At 36.0% G+C, this 22522-nt stretch overlaps 1 protein-coding gene and 1 non-coding gene across 6 annotated transcripts in view; one reads left to right on the top strand and one right to left on the bottom strand.

Moving 5' to 3' along the window:
* The window catches only part of WNK3 (WNK lysine deficient protein kinase 3), a 190520-nt gene that overhangs the window by 33564 nt on the left and 134434 nt on the right, over positions 1–22522 (top strand). For 4 of the 5 annotated variants that reach the window (XM_070783788.1, XM_070783789.1, XM_070783787.1 and 1 more), the window contains 3 exons: positions 17021–17193; positions 17781–18001; positions 18862–19019. In XM_070783788.1, the coding sequence (XP_070639889.1) occupies positions 17021–17193; positions 17781–18001; positions 18862–19019 (552 nt within the window). Of the gene's footprint in view, positions 1–5285; positions 6070–17020; positions 17194–17780; positions 18002–18861; positions 19020–22522 lie in introns of those variants that run through there. The other variant, XM_070783790.1, reaches the window with a different exon arrangement.
* LOC139181799 (small nucleolar RNA SNORD52) lies at positions 2860–2925 on the bottom strand. Its single transcript, XR_011565538.1, has one exon. It is a non-coding gene; the product is annotated as a small nucleolar RNA SNORD52 (small nucleolar RNA).

The raw sequence follows: 22522 nt of genomic DNA, 5'->3' as shown, positions 1-22522 counted from the left end.
TGGCAACGGGAACATACTTATCAGTAATTACCTTAAACGTAAATGGGTTGAATGCCCCAACCAAAAGACAAAGACTGGCTGAATGGATACAAAAACAAGACCCCTACATATGTTGTTACGTCCCTTTAATCTCTTCTCAGTTCAGTTCAGTTGCTCAGTCATGTCTAACTCTTTGCAACCCCATAGACTGCAGCACGCCAGGCCTCCCTGTCCATCACCAACTCCTGGAGTTTACTCAAACTCATGTCTATTGAGTCGGTGATGCCATCTAACCATCTCATCCTCTGTCGTCCTCTTCTCCTGCCCTCAATCTTTCCCAGCATCAGGGTCTTTTCAAATGAGTCAGCTCTTCGCATCAGTCCTTCCAATGAACACTGAGGACTGATTTCCTTTAGGATGGATTGGTTGGATCTCCTTGAAGTCCAAGGGACTCTCAAGAGTTTTCTCCAACACCACCATTCAAAAGCTTCAATTCTTTGGCGCTCAGCTTTCTTTATAGTCCAACTCTCACATCCATACATGACTACTGGAAAAGCCATAGCCTTGACTAGGCAGACGTTTGTTGACAAAGTAATGTCTCTGCTTTTTAATATGCTATCTAGGTTGGTCATAACTTTCCTTCCAAGGTGTAAGCATCTTTTAATTTCATGGCTGCAGTCACCATCTGCAGTGATTTTGGAGCCCAGAAAAATAAAGTATGCCACTGTTTCCACTGTTTCTCCATCTATTTCCCATGAAGTGATGGGACTGGATGCCATGATCTTAGTTTTCTGAATGTTGAGCTTTAAGCCAACTTTTCCACTCTCCTCTTTCACTTTCACCAAGAGGCTTTTTAATTCCTCTTCACTTTGTACCATAAGGGTGGTGTCATCTGCATATCTGAGGTTATTGATCTTTCTCCTGGCAATCTTGATTCCAGCTTGTGCTTCTTCCAACCCAGCATTTCTCATGATGTACTCTGCATATACGTTAAATAAGCAGGGTGACAATATACAGCCTTGACTTCCTCCTTTTCCTACTTGGAACCAGTCTGTTGTTCCATGTCCAGTTCTAACTGTTGCTTCCTGACCTGCATATAGGTTTCTCAAGAGGCAGGTCAGGTGGTCTGGTATTCCCATCTCTTTCAGAATTTTCCACAGTGTATTGTGATCCACACAGTGAAAGGCTTTGGCATAGTCAATAAAGCAGAAATAGATGTTTAGTCTCTTCTAATCTGTGGCAATTCTTCCATCTTGGCATGTTTTTCATGATTTTGAACTTTTTTTTGTTTTTTTTCATGATCTTAAACTTTTAATGAGTATTGCTCAGTTAGTTTGTAGAAAGTGAAATTGTTAGTCACTCAGTTGGGTCCAACTCTTTGCAATCCCACTATAACCTGCCAGGCTCCTCTGTCCATGGAATTCTCCAGGCAAGAATACTAGAGTGGGTAGCCATTCCCTTCTCCAGGGGATCTTCCCAACCCAGGGATTGAACCTGTGTCTCCTGCATTGCAGGCAGATTCTTCACCATCTGAGCCATCAGGGAAGAGTATTCCTTAATTTGGGTTTGTCTTATGTTTTTATATGATTAGCTTTAGGCTTATGAGTTTTGGCAAGAATACCATAGAAATGATGCTCCATTCTCAGTGCATCATAGCAGGGTATATATGATGTATGGATTACTGGTTATGATAACCTTCATCATTTGGTTAGGGTGATGTCTGATAGGTATTCTCTATTATAAATTAATATTTTCCCTTTGTACATATTAATAAATAAAGATCTTAGGAGTAGATACTTTGAGCCTATGCAAATATCTGTTTCTCCTCAAACTTTCCCTTTTTTTTGGCATCCATTAGTATATTTTGCCTGTAATAAGTATTAACTCTGGTGTTCTAATGGTGATTTTCTATTTTCCACTCTCCTCCATTTATTAATTGGAATTACCTTTTAGTTTTATGTGGACTCTTCCTAAATATAACAGTTGGGTTCTGAAAAGCCAACAGGTAATTTGTGGTTTGAGGAACTTATCTTAAGTTACTAATAATGGTATTGTACACTTTTGCATTTATCAAAATTAATACATTAATTGAGCACTTATGCAGGTACTTAATTTGAATATTTATTTAATCTTGCAATAGTTAAAAGAGGTAGGAATGATTACTTTTCAGGTGGTAGAAGTGAGGTTTAGATACATTAAGGAACTTGCCCAAAGGGATAGAGCAGGGATTTATATTCTATCAATTGTATATATATAACACTTGTCAGTTCAGTCGCTCAGTCCTGTCCGACTCTGTGATCCCATGGACTACAGCACACCAGGCTTCCCTGTCTATCAGCAGCTTCTGGAGCTTGCTCAAATTCATGTCCACTGAGTCAGTGATGCCATCCAACCATCTCATCCTTTGTCGTCCCCTTCTCCTACCTTTAATCTTTCCCAGCATCAGGGTCCTAGTATTAGGTATATTGCTATTGCTATTGCTGAGTCACTTCAGTCGTGTCCAACTCTGTGTGACCCCATAGATGGCAGGCTTCCCCGTCCCTGGGATTCTCCAGGCAAGAACACTGGAGTGGGTTGCCATTTCCTTCTCCAATGCATGAAAATGAAAAGTGAAAGTGAAGTCGCTCAGTCTTGTCCAACCCTCAACGACCCCGTGGACTGCAGCCTTCCAGGCTCCTCTGTCCATGGGATTTTCCAGGCAAGATACTGGAGTGGGATGCCATTGTATTAGGTATATAAGTACCTGCATATAACACTTACATAGATGATTTAAGAATTTCCTCCTCGTTAGTTATTTGAACAGTTCACTCTTTCATGTTTTCAGCCATTTTACAAGAAATTATTTCTTAAATGGGCATTTTAAGATTCCCTCTCCCTAATGAGTTAGAACTTAATTTTTGACATCAAGACCTGCATCAGAGACTCTACTGAGAAATCATCATTCCTGTAAAATAATGTTCTTAACATTAAACTAACTGCTCAAGCTCAAGGGGTGCTAGTTAATGGTTTCATTTAAGGACATTCTCTGGCTTGGGGATTCTGAGGAACAGTTTCATGGTTGGGTTGCCCTGGTTCAATATCTGGACTTCACCTTTCGTCAGTGTCCAGAGGTGGTTAGACATGTTGAGGAGACTGACTAGTGCTAACTCAAATGCTTAGATCTAGGACAGAAATTTATTAGTTTAGAACAAATTAATGAATTCATTTAACCTGATATAGTTGTTAGGCCATATGCTCTAATGGTCTGCAGGTTAGATACATGGGAAGGTAAATTATAATCAGAAGCTAGTATAGAGTCAGAACAAAGGAACTAGATGTTCCTGTGTGTCTGCTAAGGCAGTATACTGACCAAATGAACTGGATGTTCAGGTCCTAACTGGATGAAGAATCCTCTGTGTTCAGTGGTACTGGAAGACAAGTGAACCTGGCTATGTCTGTGTTTCATCTCTCTTTCTATATCTTATTTTGACCACCATTGATGAGCACTTTCGTTTAGGTATTGATACATACCATTGCTGTCTAAAAGCTTTAATATGCTCTTATGGCCAAACTGTGATTATTATATGCTGATTTCTTTGTTTATATTCTGATTTCTTGATTAGTACTCGGATGTTACCATCTACAAATTATAATTACCCTAGTGTGTGTTTGTTTCATTTAGTTTTAGTTCTAAGGTGCTACACATATCTCTTCATGGAAAGTGGTTTGTGAATGAGGTGTCTGTAGTCATTACTGTGAATATTGTTTCTGAGGGACAGAGCTTTGAACTAGGAAGTGCTTAGAATTCATAATATAGCAGACCTAAGTTCCAGTTTATCTGTGCTAGCTAGGTACTGTGGGTAAGCTAAGTAGTTTAGCATTTTGGAGCTTTACTTTTTCACTTTTTTTTTTTTTAAAAAGAAAAGTATAATAGATGTTTCTGATATCTGAATAAAGAATAATATGGTGGAAATTGTGTACCTACTGTTCAACTTGAGAAATAAAATGTTGAGAATTAGAGATAATGCTTATAAAGCATGAGGTACCTATTTGAGTATTCAGTAAATGTTAGTGATAAAATACTTAGTGATTTTGTATTTATTCAGAATATTCATTGATATTTAAGAACCATTTTGAAGCCTTCATAGCATTCATCTTTAATTGAACAAGTTATAATACAGCTTTTGTAACAATGTTAATGATTTCTTCTTCCTTCTTTCATGTTTGCAGAAACAGATTCATATAGCCTCCGACCTGGTTCTGTAGTTCATTGTTGGTGTTTGCATTAATAGACATAGCTGATAAGGCCATAGTTTACCTTTTGGAAACTAAATGCTTCTTATCTTGAATAAATACATATGCAGGTTAATCGTGTTGATATTGTGCCTTGTCTCAGGAAAGATTTTGTGTACATTTTTAGCATTCCATATATTATAATAATGTGTTTAGTTAACATTCATAACAGGACAGTATTTCTTTTGAAAGAAGTATGGAATAGTTGAAATCTATTTGGTAAATTTGTATTTGACCTCTATTATATTTATCAGCCATATAAACTAATATTTATAACACTGAAAATTGATATTTGATACTTTTTGTGACCTTACTGCTTAGAGACAGTAGATTTAGGGATCATTTTTATAGACTATAATTTTTCTGGTTTCTGACTGTGTCATCTCCATTAGCTATCGCAGTTTGCCTTCTAGATCCTTATTCATTTCTTAGTATGAACTCTACTCATTGGCGATATATTACAATTAACTTATAAAAGTGGTTATCATCAATACAGTAGAGTATGTGTGTGTGTGTCTACATGTATCAATCTGTCTGTGTTTTAAGATTACTATAGTAGCTGAAAACTTTCCTCTGGATTTTGGTGCTAGTTTGACAGGTTTATTTTCCTCTCACTGAATTAGAAGTGGACCTTTGAAGGTCTTGGCCATACCTTTTTTAGTGGACTTCCAGCAATATTTCTGGGACAGCAGTTGTAATTTTGTAAAGTTGTTTACTTTTAATGCTGACTAGGATCAAAAGGTACAGTAATTTGATTTGGTAGATGAAAGACTTGTATTCTGCTAATTTAATCAGAAAGCATCAAAATCTATTCGTTATTCTTCAGAGCATATCTACTGATCTGTCATGAGAGGATGACTCCTAGCCAATTTCAGGGACGTTTAGAATTTATTAGTCATTTTAGATTAGATAGAAAAGCATAAACACTTTACTTGTTTTCAGCTGTCTTCTAAATTTGTTATTCCTTGCTTTTGTTCTTTGAGTTCCTTAACTCTTTTTTTTTAGGCTTAAAAAAATTGAGATATGCTGTGTAAATTTAAGGTATAACAACCCACTGTTGGTTTGATACATTTATATACTGCAATATGATTACTATAGTAACATTAGTTAATACCTTTATCATGCATGTTACATAGTTATTTCTTTTTTGTGTTGAAAACAGCCAAGATTTAGTCTATTAGCAACTTTGAAGTTTACCATACAGTATTGTTTTTTAATTTATTTATTTTTGGGGTCTGTTGAGTCTTAGCTGTGGCATACAGGCTGTTCGTTGCAGTTTGCAGGCTTCTCTAGTTGTGTCGAGTGGGCTTAGTTGCCCCGGCAAGTGGGATCTTAGTTCCCTGACCCTACAGGGATTGTCTCTGTCCCTTGCATGAAAGGTGAATTCTTAATCCCTGGACCACCAGGGGAGTCCCAAACATACAATATTGTTGACTATAATCACTGCTGGTTAGATCTCCAGAACTTCCTTCTCTGTTAAGTTTGTACCCTGAAATTACATTCCCCTACCCTTAGTACCTGGTAACCACTATTCTACTCTCTGTTTTTACAAGTTCAGATTTTAGATACCACATATAAATGGTGTCATATGGTATTTGTAATTTGAAGGGATATCTGCATACCCATGTTCATTGCAGCATTTACAGTAGCCAAGATATGGAAACAACCTAAGTGTCTGTCAAAGTGTCTGTCAACAGAAGATTGGGTGAAGTAGATGTGATGTATATATGTATACAGTGGAATATTATTCAGCCTCAAGAAAGAAGGAAATCCTGCCATTTGTGACAACATGGAAAGACCTTGAAGACATTATGCTAGGTGAGATATTATGCTAGGTGAGATAAGTCAGAGAAAGACAAATACTATATGAGTTCCTTAACTCTTTTTTAAAATAAATTTTTATTGTGACAAAATGTAAATAACATAAAATTTACCATTTTAATTATTTTAAGTGTACAATTCAGTGGCATTAAGTACATTCACCCTCACTACCACCCATCTCCAGAACTTTTTCATCATCCCAAACTGAAACCCACTAAACAATAACTTCCCATTCCCCACTCTTCCCAGCCCCTGGTAACTACTATTTTACTTTCTGTCTCTATTAATAATTTGTCTATTCTAGGTATCTCATTTAAGTGGAATCATACAATATTTGTTCTTTTGTGTCTGAGTTACATCACTTAGTGTAATGTTTTTAAGATTTGTCCACGTTGTAGCATGTTTAAGAATTTTATTCCTTTTTAAGAACTTGTATGTATATACCACACTTGTTTTGTCCATTCATCCATTGATGGGCATTTGTATTGTGTCCACCTTTTGGCTATTGTGAATAACATTGCTATGAATATTACTGTACAAGTATCTGCTCAAGTCTCTGTTTTCAGTTCTTTTTGGTATATACCTAGAAGGTGGAATTGCTGTATCCTATGACAATTCTGTGTTCACTTTTTTAGGAATTGCCATATTGTTTTCCATAGTGTTCATTTTACGTTTCCACCAGCAATGCATAAGGGTTCTATTTACTCCACATCTTTGCCAATATTGCGTGTGTGCTTTTTAAATAGCCATCCTATGTGTGTGAAGTGGCATCTCATTATGGATTTGATCTGCATTTTTCCAGTGACTAGAGATGTTGAGCCTCTTTTTTGTGCTTATTTACCATTTGTATTTCTGTTTTGGAAAAATACCTATTCAAGTCCTTTGCCAATTTTTGAATTGAGTTATTGTTGTTGAGAGATAGAGTTCTTTATATATTCTGAGTATTAATCCTTTGCCAGATATGTGAGTTGCAAATATTTTCTCCCATTCTATGGATTGCCTTTTTATACTCTTAATAGTGCGTTTGATACACAAAAGTTTTTAAGTTCAGTTTATCTATTTTTTTCCCTGTTGTTGCCTACGTGCTTTTGCCTTAGAAATTCATTGTGAAACCCAGTGTCATGAAGATTTCCCCCCTATGTTTTCTTCTGAAAGTTTTAGCTCTTATGTTTTTGATGCATTTTGAGTTCATTTTTGTATGTGGTGTAAAGTAAGGTTAACCACTGTGCTACTATGTTTTTATAAGTTCTTCATTATTTTGCACATGGATACTCAATTTCCCCAACTTTTTGTAAAGGGACAATCCTTTCTTCATTGAATAATCTTGATACCCTTGTCGAAAATTGTCTATTTGACTATACAAGGGATTATTTCTAGCTCTGTAGTCTGTTCCACTGATCTTTATGTCTGTCTTTGTACCAGTATCACAGTATTTTGATTATTGTAGCTTTGTAGTAAGTTTTGAAGTCCAGAAGTCCAACTTTGTTCCTTTTTTCAAGATCTTTTTGTGTATTTGAGGGGCTTCCCTGGTGGCTCAGAGGTTAAAGCATCTGCCTGGAATGTGCGAGACCCGGGTTTGATCCCTGAGTCAGGAAGATCCCCTGGAGAAGGAAATGGCAACCCACTCCAGTACTCTTGCCTGGAGAATCCCATGGAGGGAGGAGCCTGGTAAGCTACAGACCATGAGGTCTCAAAGAGTCGGACACGACTGAGCGGTTTCACTTTCACTTTTGAGATTCCATATGGATTTTAGCATTTTTTAAAATTTATGCAAAAATATGGGATTTTGACGGATTACATTGAATTTGCAGATCTCTTTTGGTATTGACATTTAACAGTATTAGGATTTTCAATCTATAAATATGGGATGTATTTCTATTTGTTTGTGCCTTCTGTAATTTTAACAGTGTTTTGTAGTTTTAAGTGATAGAAGTCTTTTTGCCTCCTTAGATAAGTTTCTTCCTACATATTTTATTCTTTTTGATGTGATGAATGGAATTGTTTTCTTAATTTTCTTTTAGAATTATTTATTTTAGTGTATAGAAACAACTTTTTTTCCTTTTTCATTAGGGTAAATTTATTTATAATTTATCATTACATGAATACTATCCCCCTTGGGGTTCCTAACTTTATTTATGCAAGATATCCTTTTAAATTCTGCTGCTGCTGCTGCTAAGTCGCTTCATTCGTGTCCGACTCTGTGTGACCCCATAGATGGCAGCCCACCAGGCTCCCCCGTCCCTGGGACTCTCCAGTCAAGAACACTGGGGTGGGTTGCCATTTCCTTTTCCAATGCGTGAAAGTGAAAAGTGAAAGTGAAGTCGCTCAGTCATGTCCAACTCTTAGCGACCCCATGGACTGCTACCTACCAGGCTCCTCCATCCATGGGATTTTCCAGGCAAGAGTACTGGAGTGGGGTGCCATTGCCTTCACAGTTTATTTTTGAGTGTTGATTTTGTATCGTGCTACTTTGCTGAATTAGTTTATTAGTGTTTGATTTTGAATGTCAGGAAAAGGAAGCTAACCACTAGTAAAAAGGAGAAACAATATAAAATACTTTTAAGTTAACAGGAATAAAAGGAAGCAGCAAATTAAGATAAATAACTTAGAATAAAATGGAAGGAGTAAAATGAAATATACCTTTTACTGTATCAAATGTGGACATATTATACTTGTTTGTTAAAAAACTCACATTTTCAGATGGGATTAAAAGACAAAACCCACGTGTATTGTTTACTAGAAAAAATACTTAAAACAATGATAAAGCAAAGTTAAGGTGAAGCTATAAACCAGCAAAGAGAAAGCAGGAGGAGTACCAACCAATATTAATATCTATCTCAGAAGAAAGAAAGTAAAATTAAAGCATTAAACAGAAATACCTGTTTATTATGAAGTTATTTGCTTCATAGTTTAAGAAGATAAATACCATTGATAAAGACTTGTAGGCACCAAAAATATTCTGGTTAATATTTTAAATTCAGAACATCAAATAGATGAAAGGAAAATGGATAAATGAATAACTGTAGTAGGAAATTTCATACACTTCTTTCAGAACAGGGCAGATCAAGCAGACAAAAGTGAATAAATAGGGACTGAATAATATAATCAATAAACTCCATTTGACCTTAAATATCCTCCAAATAGGAAATACACATTTTTATAGTCTACAAGCTACTAAAAAATTGGTTAAATATATGGCTCAGAGAAAACCGTATGTTAAAAGAAAAGAGATTTTATATTCTGCATCACTCAAAATTAGAAATAAATAATGAAACAAGTAACAAGAAGATTCTTAACTAACTGGAGATCAGAAATCACAGTCCTATATAAAATTTAGGTCAAGGAGGAAATAAAACTGAAAGTATGAACTACCTAGAAAGCAATGAAAACGAAGGTATTTGCAACAAAATTTGTGAGTCATTGCAAAAGCTACACCCAGAAGAAAATTTATCACTACAATGCCTTCATTATTAATGAACAATAACTAGAAGGAATTTAGTACCTATCTTAAGCCATTAGAGAAGTAACACTGAAAGAAAGCAAAAAAGAGAAAGAGGGAGTTAATATAAGATAATTGAAATTAATAAAAATTATACATATAAAATATGATAAATTCTAAATTTTTTTACTCTCTGAAAAGGGATTAATGAACCTGATGAAGGAAAATATGAGGGTAAAAATATATGAGCGAAGAAATGAGAAATGCAACATAGCCAGCTATGGAAGAGTAAAAGAATGATAAGAGAATGTTACGTGTACATTTGACAATAAATTTTTCTAGCATTTTCTTATGAAACATTTCAAATCTAGAACAAAGTTAAAAATCTTAGAACATTCATAATACCTACTGTCTAGATTCTATTTTTCACAATGATAACACAGATTTAATTGATAACAGATTTAATTTTAAATCTTAATAGATTACTCCTAATCAAAATTAGGAGAAAAAGAAGAAAAGTAGGCTAGGTATTAAGATGATTTAGAGAGGGGATTTAAGCTCTTCCCCCCGCCCCTCACTTAATACCTGGTAGCTCAGCTGGTAAAGAATCCACCTGCAATGCAGGAGGCCCTGGTTCAGTTCCTGGGTTGGGAAGATCCCCTGGAGAAGGGAAAGGCTACACACTCCAGTATTCAGGCCTGGAGAATTTCATGGACTGTATAGTCCATGGGGTCACAAAGAGTCGGACACAACTAAGTGACTGTCACAATACCAGGGCAAGGAGCCATCCCAAGAATATGCAATGCAAAATTGTTTATAATAAAGTAAACTTTGATCAATCCAAATGCCCATCAATGGGTTGAATGGATAACTTTATTTATCAGTGTGGTAGTACTGTCTAATGAGATCCTGTATAATAGTTAAAATGAATAAGCTCAAATTATACATATCACAGTACATAAATATAAAAACATTGAGCAAAGTAATTTGCAGAAGGACACATAGCATGTGATAACCCACCTATATGTTTTAACATATGTAAAACTATATTGCTTATGGATACAAGGATATAATTAAAACTTCTAAAAACTTTCATGGATTAAAAACCTAACTCAAGCAGTGGTTACTTCTGGGAGGGAAAGGAAAGGTATTGAATCAAGGAGTAATATGTAGAGGTCTTTAATTCTGTAATGTCTTGTTAAAATGGAAGCAAATTTGGCAAAATGTTAAAAATTAAACAAAGCTGGTTGTTACACCTTTTTGTTTATGCCTGAATATTTTTATAATTTAAAAAGAGAAAAAACACATCAGGAGAAAGTAGATTCAGAGCTTGATTTCTAAACAACCTTTAATTGACAAGCTGTTCCAATGTTAAACTGTTTAATCCCAGTTAATTTCATGAAGCTGTATAATCTTAAAACTAAATGCTAGTTTTGTACAAAAAGGAAAACTATACCTCAGTCTCATATATGAATGCAGATATTAAAATCCATAGGAAAATATTAGCAAATAGAATTCACCAGTGGGTCAAAAGAATAGTGTGCTAGGCTTTAAGATTTGAAGAATAGTTCTTTGTCAGGAACCTGTCAATAAACCTTATGATCTTATCAGTAGGTGTTGAGAAAATATTTGGTAAAATTCAACAGCCACTCCTAATTAAAAAATAAAAGTAACATAGGAATATAAGGAAATTACTTCAACATGTTAAACTATTTGTGGAAATAAAAAAAATACTGTAAACAGTCAAGTTATGAGATAAGGCTGTTTTTTAATTAAAGTACAATAAAAGACAGTCGTGACTGTTATCACAATTATTTTTTGGTGTTGTGGATGTTTCAACAGAATCAATAAGATAAGAAAATAAACAGCATAAACATTGGGGAAGAGATAACGTTATCTCTTCTTTCTGATGGTAGAATATAATACCTGAAAATTCTCAGTCTTTAATATCTGCTCTCTAGAAGACTCATGGAGATGAAGTTAGAAGGTATAGGATGACAAAGTGGAGGCCCAAACCTTCATTTGTATACTAACTTTCAGAGGAATGATTGCTCAAGAGAGCAGAGCCAGGAGTCAAGCCAGCGCCTACCCACTTAATACCCCAAACAGTTAAAGACATTACTAGAAAACTATAGAGCAGTATCCCTCATGAACATAGGTGAAAAAATGTTCAACATAACATTAGCTAATAGAATCCAGTAATATATTAAAAGAGTAATACATGATGACTAGTGTGGAGTTTTCCAAGGGATGCAAGGATTGTTCCACATTTGAAACTCAATGTAATTTGACATATTAATAGCCTGTAGAGGAATCAACATGGTTATTTCAATAGTTGCAGGACAAGCATTTGAAGAAATTCAATATCCATTCATGATGAACTCAGCAAACTTGCTGTAAAAGGAAACCTGAACCTGATAAAAGACATCTATTTAAAAAATGCAACTATTAGAATGGCTTAAAACAGCTGGCATCATACTTAATGGTGAAAAGACTGAATGCTTTTCCTCTAACAAGGGAAGGATGTCTTCTCTCAACACTTCTGATATGATGCTCTCAACATCATTGTTCTGGAAGTGCTAGCTAGTGAAATAGGGGATGAAAAAGAAATAGAAGGAATACAGAAGAAAGGAAGAAATAAAACTGTCTTTACCTGCAGATGTCATGATTATCTACATGAAAAATCTCAATGAATCTACAAAAAGTACTTGAAACTAATAAGTGATTTTAACAAGTTTGCCAGATACAAGGTTAATATAAAAAAAAAAGTTATATCTCTCTACAGTAGCAATAAATAATTGGAAATTGCAGTTTTAAAAAAGTACTATTTACAGTAGCACCCAAAATGAAATACATAGGTATAAATAACAAAGTATGTGTAGAATCTGTATGCTGAAAACTAAAAAACACTGTTAAAAGAAATCAAAGATCTAAATAAATGTGTTGGTTGGAAGATTCACTGTTCTTAAGATGTTCATTCTCTCCATATGACCTAGAAATTCAAAACAATTTTAGTAAAATCCCAGCAGGAATTTTTTTTACATGTTGACAGACTGACTCTAAAACTAATATGGGGGACTTCCCTGGTGGTCCAGTGGTTAAGGATCCACCTGCCAATGCAGGGGACATGGGTTTGATCCCTGGTCTGGGAAGATCCCATGTACTTGGGGCAACTAAGCCTGTGTGCCACAACTACTGAGCCTGCACGCTGCAACTACTGAAGCACTTGCGTGCTAGAGCCCACGCTCTGCAAGAAGAGAAGTCATCACAATGAGAAACCTGCACACCACAACTAGAGAGTAGTAGCCCCCATATGCCACAACTAGAGAAAGTCTGCACACAGCAATAAAGACCCAGTACAGCCAAAAATAAAAATAAATAATAATAATAGTAAAAAAAAAAACCACTAATATACAAAGGCAAGGATAATAAAATAGCTAAAACAATTCTGATAAAGAACAAGTTTGAATAATTCATGTTAACTGATTTCCAAGCTTACTCTAAAGGTGTAGTAATAATACATGTATGATATTGGTGAAAAGGTAGGTACACAGATAGATCAGTGGAACAGAATAGAGTTCAGAAATAGACCCAAACAGATGTGGTCAGGTGATTTTAGAAAGAAAAATGGTGCAGTGGTGATTCAGCATAGAAAGGATGTTTTTTTCAACAAAAAGTGCTAGACATACATATTCAAAAAAACGAACCTTGACCTAACTCTCACACATCACAAAATTTTAACTCAAATTATAGCCCTAAATAAATTATAGACCTAAAAGGGGCTTCCCTCATGGCTCAGAGGTAAAGCGTCTGCCTGCAATTCAGGAGACCTGGATTTGATCCCTGGGTCAGGAAGGTCCCCTGGAGAAGGAAATGGCAACCCACTCCAGTACTCTTGCCCAGAAAATTCCATGGATGGAGGAACCTGGTAGGCTACAGTCAGTGGGATCACAGAGTCGGACATAACTGAGCCACTTCACTTCAACTTCATAGACCTAAAAAGTAAAACATAAAACTAGTTTTAGTGCCAGGTGGGTTTTTTACCACTGAGCCACCAAGAAAACCCCTTCTTTTATGTACAAGGTGTCATAAATTTCTTTCAGATTTTTTTTCACTCAATAGTAGGCCTTGAGAGATCTATCCACATTACTACACATAGACCTAGCTTATTCGTTTAACTGTTAAATTTGTTTATAGCCAAGTTTAGCATTCTATATAACCCATTTGATCCTGGACAAATTACTTAACCTTCTTAACCTGTTTCTTTATTTGCAAAATGGTAATGACAGTATTAGTGACTATCACAAAGGGTTATTGTAGGGACTAAAAGTGTTAATTAATATACAAAAATATTTAGGACAGTGCTTGGCATATAATAGACTTTGTTATTGACATTGTGATTATTTCTGCTGCTGCTGCTAAGTCACTTCAGTCGTGTCCGTCTCTGTGCAACCCCATAGACAGCAGCCCACCAGGCTCCCCTGTCCCTGGGATTCTCCAGGCAAGAACACTGGAGTAGGTTGCCATTTCCTTCTCCAATACATGAAAGTGAAAAGTGAAAGTGAAGTTGCTCAGTTGTGTCCGACTCTTAGCAACCCCATGGACTGCAGCCCACCAGGCTCCTCCATCCATGGGATTTTCCAGGCAAGAGTACTGGAGTGGGGTGCCATTGCCTTCTTTGTGTGATTATTTCTAATTTTTCACAATTACAAACCATGCTGCAACCGACTCTCCTTTTACATATTTTCATATCAAGGAATAATATGAATAAAGTAACCAAAAATGAAATTGTCAGAGCTGTGGCTGTGCTGCTTACCTAGGGTTACTATGAAGTCTTTAAAAAACCTTTTTTAACAGAAGTCTTTTATCAAATTGCCATTTCTTATACTCTCATGAGTTTCATATAACTGCATTCTATCAGGGTATATATTTTTTATCTTTAAAAAATCTTTAGTTTGAACCCATCTCACATTTAAAATACTACTGTAGATTTATTTATATATTTCTTTTGTCATTTTGGTGGGGTGTAGGAAGGGATGGGAATTAATATGTTGTCAACCATCTTGAAATGGAAATCATACCTAAATTTTTAACTAACATAATTTAATTATCTATTGACATCAAAACTTAAAATAGTTCTATCAATCCTTTCTCTCCTCTCCCTTGCCGAAGATAGAAATTGTTTTTATTCTTCCTTCTGTATTAGATTTTAATGAAGTAATTCCAGATTTATCATTTTGCATTACAGTTGGCCTTTGAACAATGTGTGGGTGAGGGGTGCCAGCCCTAAGCAGTTGAAAATTCATGATAACTTTTTAGTTGACTCTCCATATTTGCAGTTCCACATCCAAGGATTCAATGAACAATGTATCATATAGCGCTGTAATATTTATTGAAAAAAATCCAGGTGTAAGTGGATCCATGCAGTTCAAATTTGTGTTGTTCAAAGGTCAGCTGTATATATCTTCAGTTTTAATTACTGTTTAGAGAACATCGCCAACCATATTAGCCACAGTTACTTAAGCTTCTTTTTTAAAAAGCATTATTGAAAGTTTCTTACTATTCATGACATGCTGCACCCTCTTTTTCTAATGATATTATTTGGCCACATTTAATTCTTTGAGTACTATTTTCAGGATTGGTAAATGATGTGGTATACTTCCTGTGTCTTTGTTTTCATAGAAATGTGTGTATTTTTCCCTTGTAAACTTGATTGATAGCTTGTCTGGGTTCAGAATTTGAGAGTCACAGTCATCCCTCAGAATTCTATAAATATTTCTCGTTTGCCTTCTAGTATTTAATGTGGCAGATTACAGGTCCAATGCCTGTTTGAATGTCTTTTACTGGTTGGTAACCTTATACTTCTGTCTGGAAATATGTTGCCAATGTCTAGGTGTCTAACATTCTGTTATTCCTTCCCTGACATTATAGATCCTTAGATGTGGAAATTCAAAGATTTCTTAGGGGAAAGTTTTTTATTATCTGTTTTGATTGTTATTGTTGTTCAGTTGCTAAGTCATGTCCGACTCTTTGTGATCCCATGGACTGCAGCATGCCAGGCTTCCCTGTCCTTCACTGTCTCCAGGAGTTTGCTCAAACTCATGTCCATTGAGTCAGTGATGCCATCCAAACATCTCATGCTCTGATGCCTTCTTTTCCTCCTGCCCTCAGTCTTTCCCAGCATCAGGATCTTTGCCAACGAGTCTTCTCTTCGCATCAGATGGCCAAAGTATTGGAGCTTCAACTTCAGTATCAGTCCTTCAATGAGTATTCAGGGTTGATTTCCTTTAGAATTGACTAGTTTGATCTCCTTGCTGTCCAAGGGACTCTCAAGAGTCTTCTCCAGCACTACAATTCAGAATCATCAATTCTTCGGCACTTGGCCTTCTTTATGGTCCAACTCTCAAATCTGTACATAACTACTGGAAACACCATAGCTTTGACTATACAGACCTTTTCTGGCAAAGTGATATCTCTGCTTTTTAATACACTGTCTAGGTTTGTCTTAGCTTTCCTTCCAAGGAGCAAGCGTCTTAATTTCATGGCTGCAGTCACTGTCCACAGTGATTTTGGAGACCAAGAAAATTAAGTCTGTCACTGTTTCCATTGTTTCCCTATCTATTTGCCATGAAATGATGGGACTGGATGCCATGATCTTAGTTTTTGAATGTTGAATTTCAAGCCAGCTTTTTCACTCTGCTCTTTCACCTTCATCAAGAGTTTCTTTAGTTTCTTTCTCTCTCTCTCTCTCTTTTTTTTTTTGCCACTAGAGTGGTATCATCTGCATATCTGAGGTTATTGATATTTCTCCCAGCAATCTTGATTCCATCTTGTGCTTCATCCAGCCCAGCGTTTCTCATGATGTACTCTGCATATAAGTTAAATAAGCAGGGTGACAATATACAGCCTTGACATACTCTTTTCCCAATTTGAAATCAGACTGGACTGGTTTTGATTATTACTTTTTCTCATTTTGAGATACTATTTTTCTTTTCCAGCAAAGGAAATTTTATTATTCCAATTTTGTTGCAATATAATTGACATATAACAATGTATCAGTTTAAAGTATACAACAAACAGGGCTTCCCTGGTGACTCAGTGGTAAAGAATCCACCTGTGATGCAGGAGATGTGAGTTTGATTACTGGGTCAGGAAGATCCCCTGGAAGAGGAAATGACAACTCACTCCAATATTCTTGCCTGGGAAATCCCATGGGCAGAGGAGCTTGGTGGGCTGCAGTCCATGGGGTCACAAAAGAGTTGGACGTGACTTAGCAACTATACAACAACAACAAATACAACAAACAACTGCTGCATTTTGCTCTATGAGAGGAGTCAGAGCAAGTACCTAACAAATATCAGTGATTTTATAGGTACTGAGAAAAAAATTGACAGGCGAAAATAGATACATATATATATATATGCATAAATAAAATACTCATTTGAGTGGTATTATAAATATCCAAGACAATTTCTAGACTTTAATTTGGAACTTGATCTTCCATTTTAGGACCGGAAATTAACCAAAGCCGAGCAGCAAAGGTTCAAGGAAGAAGCAGAGATGTTAAAGGGTCTCCAACATCCCAATATAGTTCGATTTTATGATTCCTGGGAGTCTATATTAAAAGGAAAGAAATGTATTGTATTAGTTACGGAACTTATGACATCAGGAACCTTAAAGACGTAAGTTGACCCTGATAGTGCCAATGGAGTTTTATTTGGAAATAATTTTCAAGAGTCACAAAAGTTTTTGGCAAAGTAACATTACATGGTTAAAGAATTGGTAGAATCTGAATCTAGTGACTGTGTTTCAGGGCAGGTTAAAAAATTAGGGTGTTAATGAAGTTTGTTAGAAAATACAATGTTGAAAAATTAATGTTTGTGGCATATCATGGAACTTAAGAATTAGAAATCATTATAGAGATAATGTCATTTTGTAGAGGATGAAAGATTGGGGATGTGGCAGGTTCAAATATCTAGTGAGCAATGCTATATAATTATAGTCTATTGTTTTGTTTCTGACTAGAGCATTTCATCTGATGGTACAGCCACTTATTTGTGACTGTTATATGTGGTATGTACTTTTTCTGTAGGGGGGGTATACTTTGAGGCTTTATACTTTAAAATATTTTGTTAGACAATAAAAAATAACTCAGTGATGGCAATCATAATACATACTGTATTGGCTGGCTTATGTGATTTACCATAATGTACTTATACAATAAGCTAGGTATGTTTGTTTACATGTGATCTTTTGTTTCTTTGTGTAGGTACTTAAAACGATTTAAAGTAATGAAACCAAAGGTCTTAAGGAGCTGGTGCAGGCAGATTTTAAAGGGGTTGCAGTTCTTGCACACCAGGACTCCTCCTATTATTCACCGGGATCTGAAGTGTGACAATATTTTCATCACGGGACCCACTGGATCTGTGAAGATTGGTGATCTAGGACTAGCCACCTTAATGCGAACATCATTTGCTAAAAGTGTCATTGGTGATTAACGTTTTATAGTTTATTGATTGTGTAAAGGAAGATTTTTTTTTAAACTGTATATTTCTAGAACAGACATCATCAAACCACAGCCTGTGGGCCAAATCGAACTTCCCTACCTATTTTTGTAAAAAAAGTTTTGTTGGAACACAGCAATACCCACTCATTTACATATTGTGTATGGCTGCTTTTGCACTACAGTGTCAGAGTTAATTAGTTGTGACAGAGCCCATATGGACTGCAAAGCCTGAAATATTTACTGTTTGACCCTTTATAGAGAAGTTTACTGGCCCCTGGCCTAGAATGTGAGTTTACTTTGAAATATCTATTCTATATTGACTGATTTCAGAGACATCCCAGTGTATTTCTTTTGTGATGTATTTAATAATATTGAAAAATTCTGAGGACTTATAAAGAGGATTTACTACTTCAAAAGTTTTACATAACTAAAATGAAAGATAGAAAGAAAAACAGATTTTTGTAATCATTACCTATGAGCATTGCAAACTGTCCTTTATCAGTATGGAAAATTAAGGAAATTAAGGACATTTTATATGTGTGTGTGTGTGTGTGTGTATGTATGTATATATATTTATATTTTCATATATATATATATATATGTATGTATGTATTTTTGCTTTTAGGGAACAGAAATTCTCTCAAGTAATCCTTATGGCAAAGGGAATGTGATCTTGGCATAGATTTTTTTTGTCTACAGTACATGACTTGGGGGATCTTAGTTCCCTGACCAGAGATTGAACCTGGGCCCTAGGCAGTGAGAGCACAGAGTCCTAACAACTGGACTGACAGGGAATTCTCTACATTTTTCTTTCTTAAAAATACGTGGTTGTGGTATTTTGTAGGTACTCCCGAGTTTATGGCCCCAGAGATGTATGAAGAGCACTATGATGAATCTGTGGATGTCTATGCTTTTGGAATGTGTATGCTGGAAATGGCTACTTCGGAGTACCCTTATTCTGAATGCCAGAATGCAGCTCAAATATACCGTAAAGTAACTAGTGTAAGTACAACTTTATTCTTTTTACTTCACAAATTGCCACATTTCATGGTAAAGTCAACCACAAGTCAACTTAGTCAAACCTAACTTTGGTTTAGTTCTTTTTAAATAGTGCTAAATTTAACATAATTGTAATGAAACAAGCTTTAGATTTATGCTATGTACCCATACTCAAATGGGGTAATATAAAATGCTCTATATTAGTATCTTTGGGGAAAATGTATAGATATATTATCTATATCCATTTCTTTGTGAAGAATTTTTAGATATTTATTCAGTTCAGTTCAGTCGCTCAGTTGTGTCTGACTCTTTGTGACCCCATGGGCTGCAGCACGCCAGGCCTCCCTGTCCATCTCCAACTCCTGGAGTTTACTCAGATTCATGTGCATTGAGTTGATGATGCCATCAAACCGTCTCATCCTCTGTCATCCCCTTCTCCTCCTGCCTTCAGTCTTTCCCAGCATCAGGGTTTATTCCAGTGAGTCAGTTCTTCACATCAGGTGTCCAAAGTATTGGAGTTTCAGCTTCAGCATCAGTCCTTCCAGTGAATATTCAGGACTGATTTCCTTTAGGATGGACTGGTTGGATCTCCTTGCAGTCCAAGGGACTCTCAAGAGTATTCTCCAACACTACAGTTCAAAAGCATCAACTGTTTGGCGCTCAGGTTTCTTTAGAGTTCAACTCTCCCATCCATATATGACTACTGTAAAAACCATAGGTTTGACTAGGTGGAACTTTGTTGGCAAAGTAATGTCTCTGCTTTTTAATATGCTATCTAGGTTGGTCATAACTTTTCTTACAAGGAGCAAGCATCTTTTAATTTCATGGCTGCAGTCACCATCTGCAGTGATTTTGGAGCCCAAGAAAATAAAGACAGCCACTGTTTGCACTGTTTCCCCATCTATTTGCCATGAAGTGATGGGACCAAATGCCATGATCTTAGCTTTCTGAATGTTGAGTTTTTTTTTTTTTTAATTTACTTATTTTAATTTGAGGCTAATTACTTTATAATATTGTGGTGGTTTTGCCATTCGTTGACATGAATCAGCCATGGGTGTACATGTGTTGCCCATCCTGAACCCCCCCTCCCACCTCCCTCTCCATCCCATCCCTCTGGGTCATCCCAGTGCACCAGCCCCGAGCACCCTGTCTCATGCATCAAACCTAGACTGGCGATCTGTTTCACATATGATAGTATACATGTTTCAGTGCTGTTCTCTCAAATCATCCCACCCTTGCCTTTTCTCACAGAGTCCAAAAGACTGTTCTATACATCTGTGTCTCTTTTGCTGTCTCGCATATAGGGTTATGATTACCATATTTCTAAATTCCATATATATGCATTAATATACTGTATTGGTGGTTTTCTTCCTGGCTTACTTCACTCTGGATAATAGGCTCCAGTTTCGTCCAACTCATTAGAACTGATTCAAATGTATTCTTTTTAATGGCTGCATGATGTTCCATTGTGTATATGTACCATGGCTTTCTTATCCATTTGTCTGCTGATGGACATCTAGGTTGCTTCCATGTCCTGGCTATTAAAAACAGTGCTGCGATGAACACTGGGGTACACGTGTCTCTTTCAATTCTGGTTTCCTCAGTGTGTATGCCCAGCAGTGGGATTGCTGGGTCATATGGCAGTTCTATTTCCAGTTTTTTAAGGAATCACCACAATGTTCTTCATAGTGGCTGTACTAGTTTACATTCCTACCAACAGTGTAAGAAGGTTCCTTTTTCTTCGTACCCTCTCCAGCCTTTACTGTTTGTAGACTTTTGGATAGCAGCCATTCTCACCAGTGTGAGATGGTACCTCTTTGTGGTTTTGATTTGCATTTCTCTGATAATGAGTGATGTTGAGCATCTTTTCATGTGTTTGTTAGCCATCTGTATGTCTTTTTTGGAGAAATGTCTGTTTAGTTCTTTGGCCCATTTTTTGATTGGGTTGTTTATTTTTCTGGAATTGAGCTGCAGGAGCTGCTTCTATATTTTTGAGATTAATTCTTTGTCAGTTGCTTCATTTGCTATTATTTTCTCCCATTCTGAAGGCTGTCTTTTCACCTTGCTTATAGTTTCCTTCATTGTGCAAAAGCTTTTACGTTTAATCAGGTCCCATTTATTTATTTTTGCTTTTTTCCCGATATTCTGGGAGGTGGGTCATAGCGGATCCTGCTGTGATTTATGTCAGAGTGTTTTGCCTATGTTCTCCTCTAGGAGTTTTATAGTTTCTGGTCTTACATTTAGATCTTTAATCCATTTTGAATTTATTTTTGTGTATAGTGTTAGAAAGTGTTCTAGTTTCATTCTTTTACAAGTGGTTGACCAGTTTTCCCAGCACCACTTGTTAAAGAGATTGTCTTTTCTCCGTTGTATATTCTTGCCTCCTTTGTCAAAGATAAGGTGTCCATAGGTGTGTGGATTTATCTCTGGGCTTTCTATTTTGTTCCATTGATCTATATTTCTTTCTTTGTGCCTGTACCATACTGTCGTGATGACTGTGGCTTTGTAGTAGAGCCTGAAGTCAGGCAGGTTGATTCCTCCAGTTCCATTCTTTCTCAAGATTGCTTTGGCTATTCGAGGTTTTTTGTATTTCCGTACAAACTGTGAAATTATTTGTTCTAATTCCCTGAAAAATACCATTGGGAGCTTGATAGGGATTGCATTGAATCTATAGATTGCTTTGGGTATTATACTCATTTTCACTATATTGATTCTTCCAATTCATGAACATGGTATATTTCTCCCTCTATTAGTGTCCTCTTTGATTTCTTTCATCAGTGTTTTATAGTTTTCTATATACAGATCTTTTGTTTCTTTAGGTAAAAAATATATTCCTAGGTATTTTATTCTTTTCGTTGCAATGGTGAATGAAATTGTTTCCTTAATTTCTCTTTCTGTTTTCTCATTGTTAGTGTAGAGGAATGTAAAGGATTTCTGTGTGTTAATTTTATATCCTGCAACTTTGCTGTATTCATTCATTAGCTCTAGTGATTTTCTGGTGGAGTCTTTAGGTCTTTTCTATGTAGAGGATCATGTCATCTGCAAACAGTGAGAGTTTTACTTCTTCTTTTCCGATCTGGATTCCTTTTATTTCTTTTTCTGCTCTGATTATTGTGGCAAAAACTTCCAAAACACTGTTGAATAGTAGTGGTGAGAGTGGGCACCCTTGTCTTGTTCCTGACTTTAGGGGAAATGCTTTCAGTTTTTCACCACTGAGGATAATGTTTGCTGTGGGTTTGTCATATATAGCTTTTATTATGTTGAGGTATGTTCCTTCTATGCCTGCTTTCTGTAGGGTTTTTACCATAAATGGATGTTGAATTTTGTCAAAGGCTTTCTCTGCATCTATTGAGATAATCGTATGTTTTTTATCTTTCAATTTGTTAATGTGGTGTATTACATTGATTGATTTCTGGATATTGGAGAATCCTTGCATTCCTGGGAAAAAGCCCACTTGGTCATGATGTATAATCTTTTTAATATGTTGTTGGATTCTGTTTGGTAGA

This window comes from Bos indicus, chromosome X, assembly GCF_029378745.1.
Source record: "Bos indicus isolate NIAB-ARS_2022 breed Sahiwal x Tharparkar chromosome X, NIAB-ARS_B.indTharparkar_mat_pri_1.0, whole genome shotgun sequence".
Classification (NCBI taxonomy): domain Eukaryota; kingdom Metazoa; phylum Chordata; class Mammalia; order Artiodactyla; family Bovidae; genus Bos; species Bos indicus.
The sequence above is the reverse complement of the archived record's forward strand: the minus strand, read 5'-3'. Positions and strand labels throughout refer to the sequence as shown.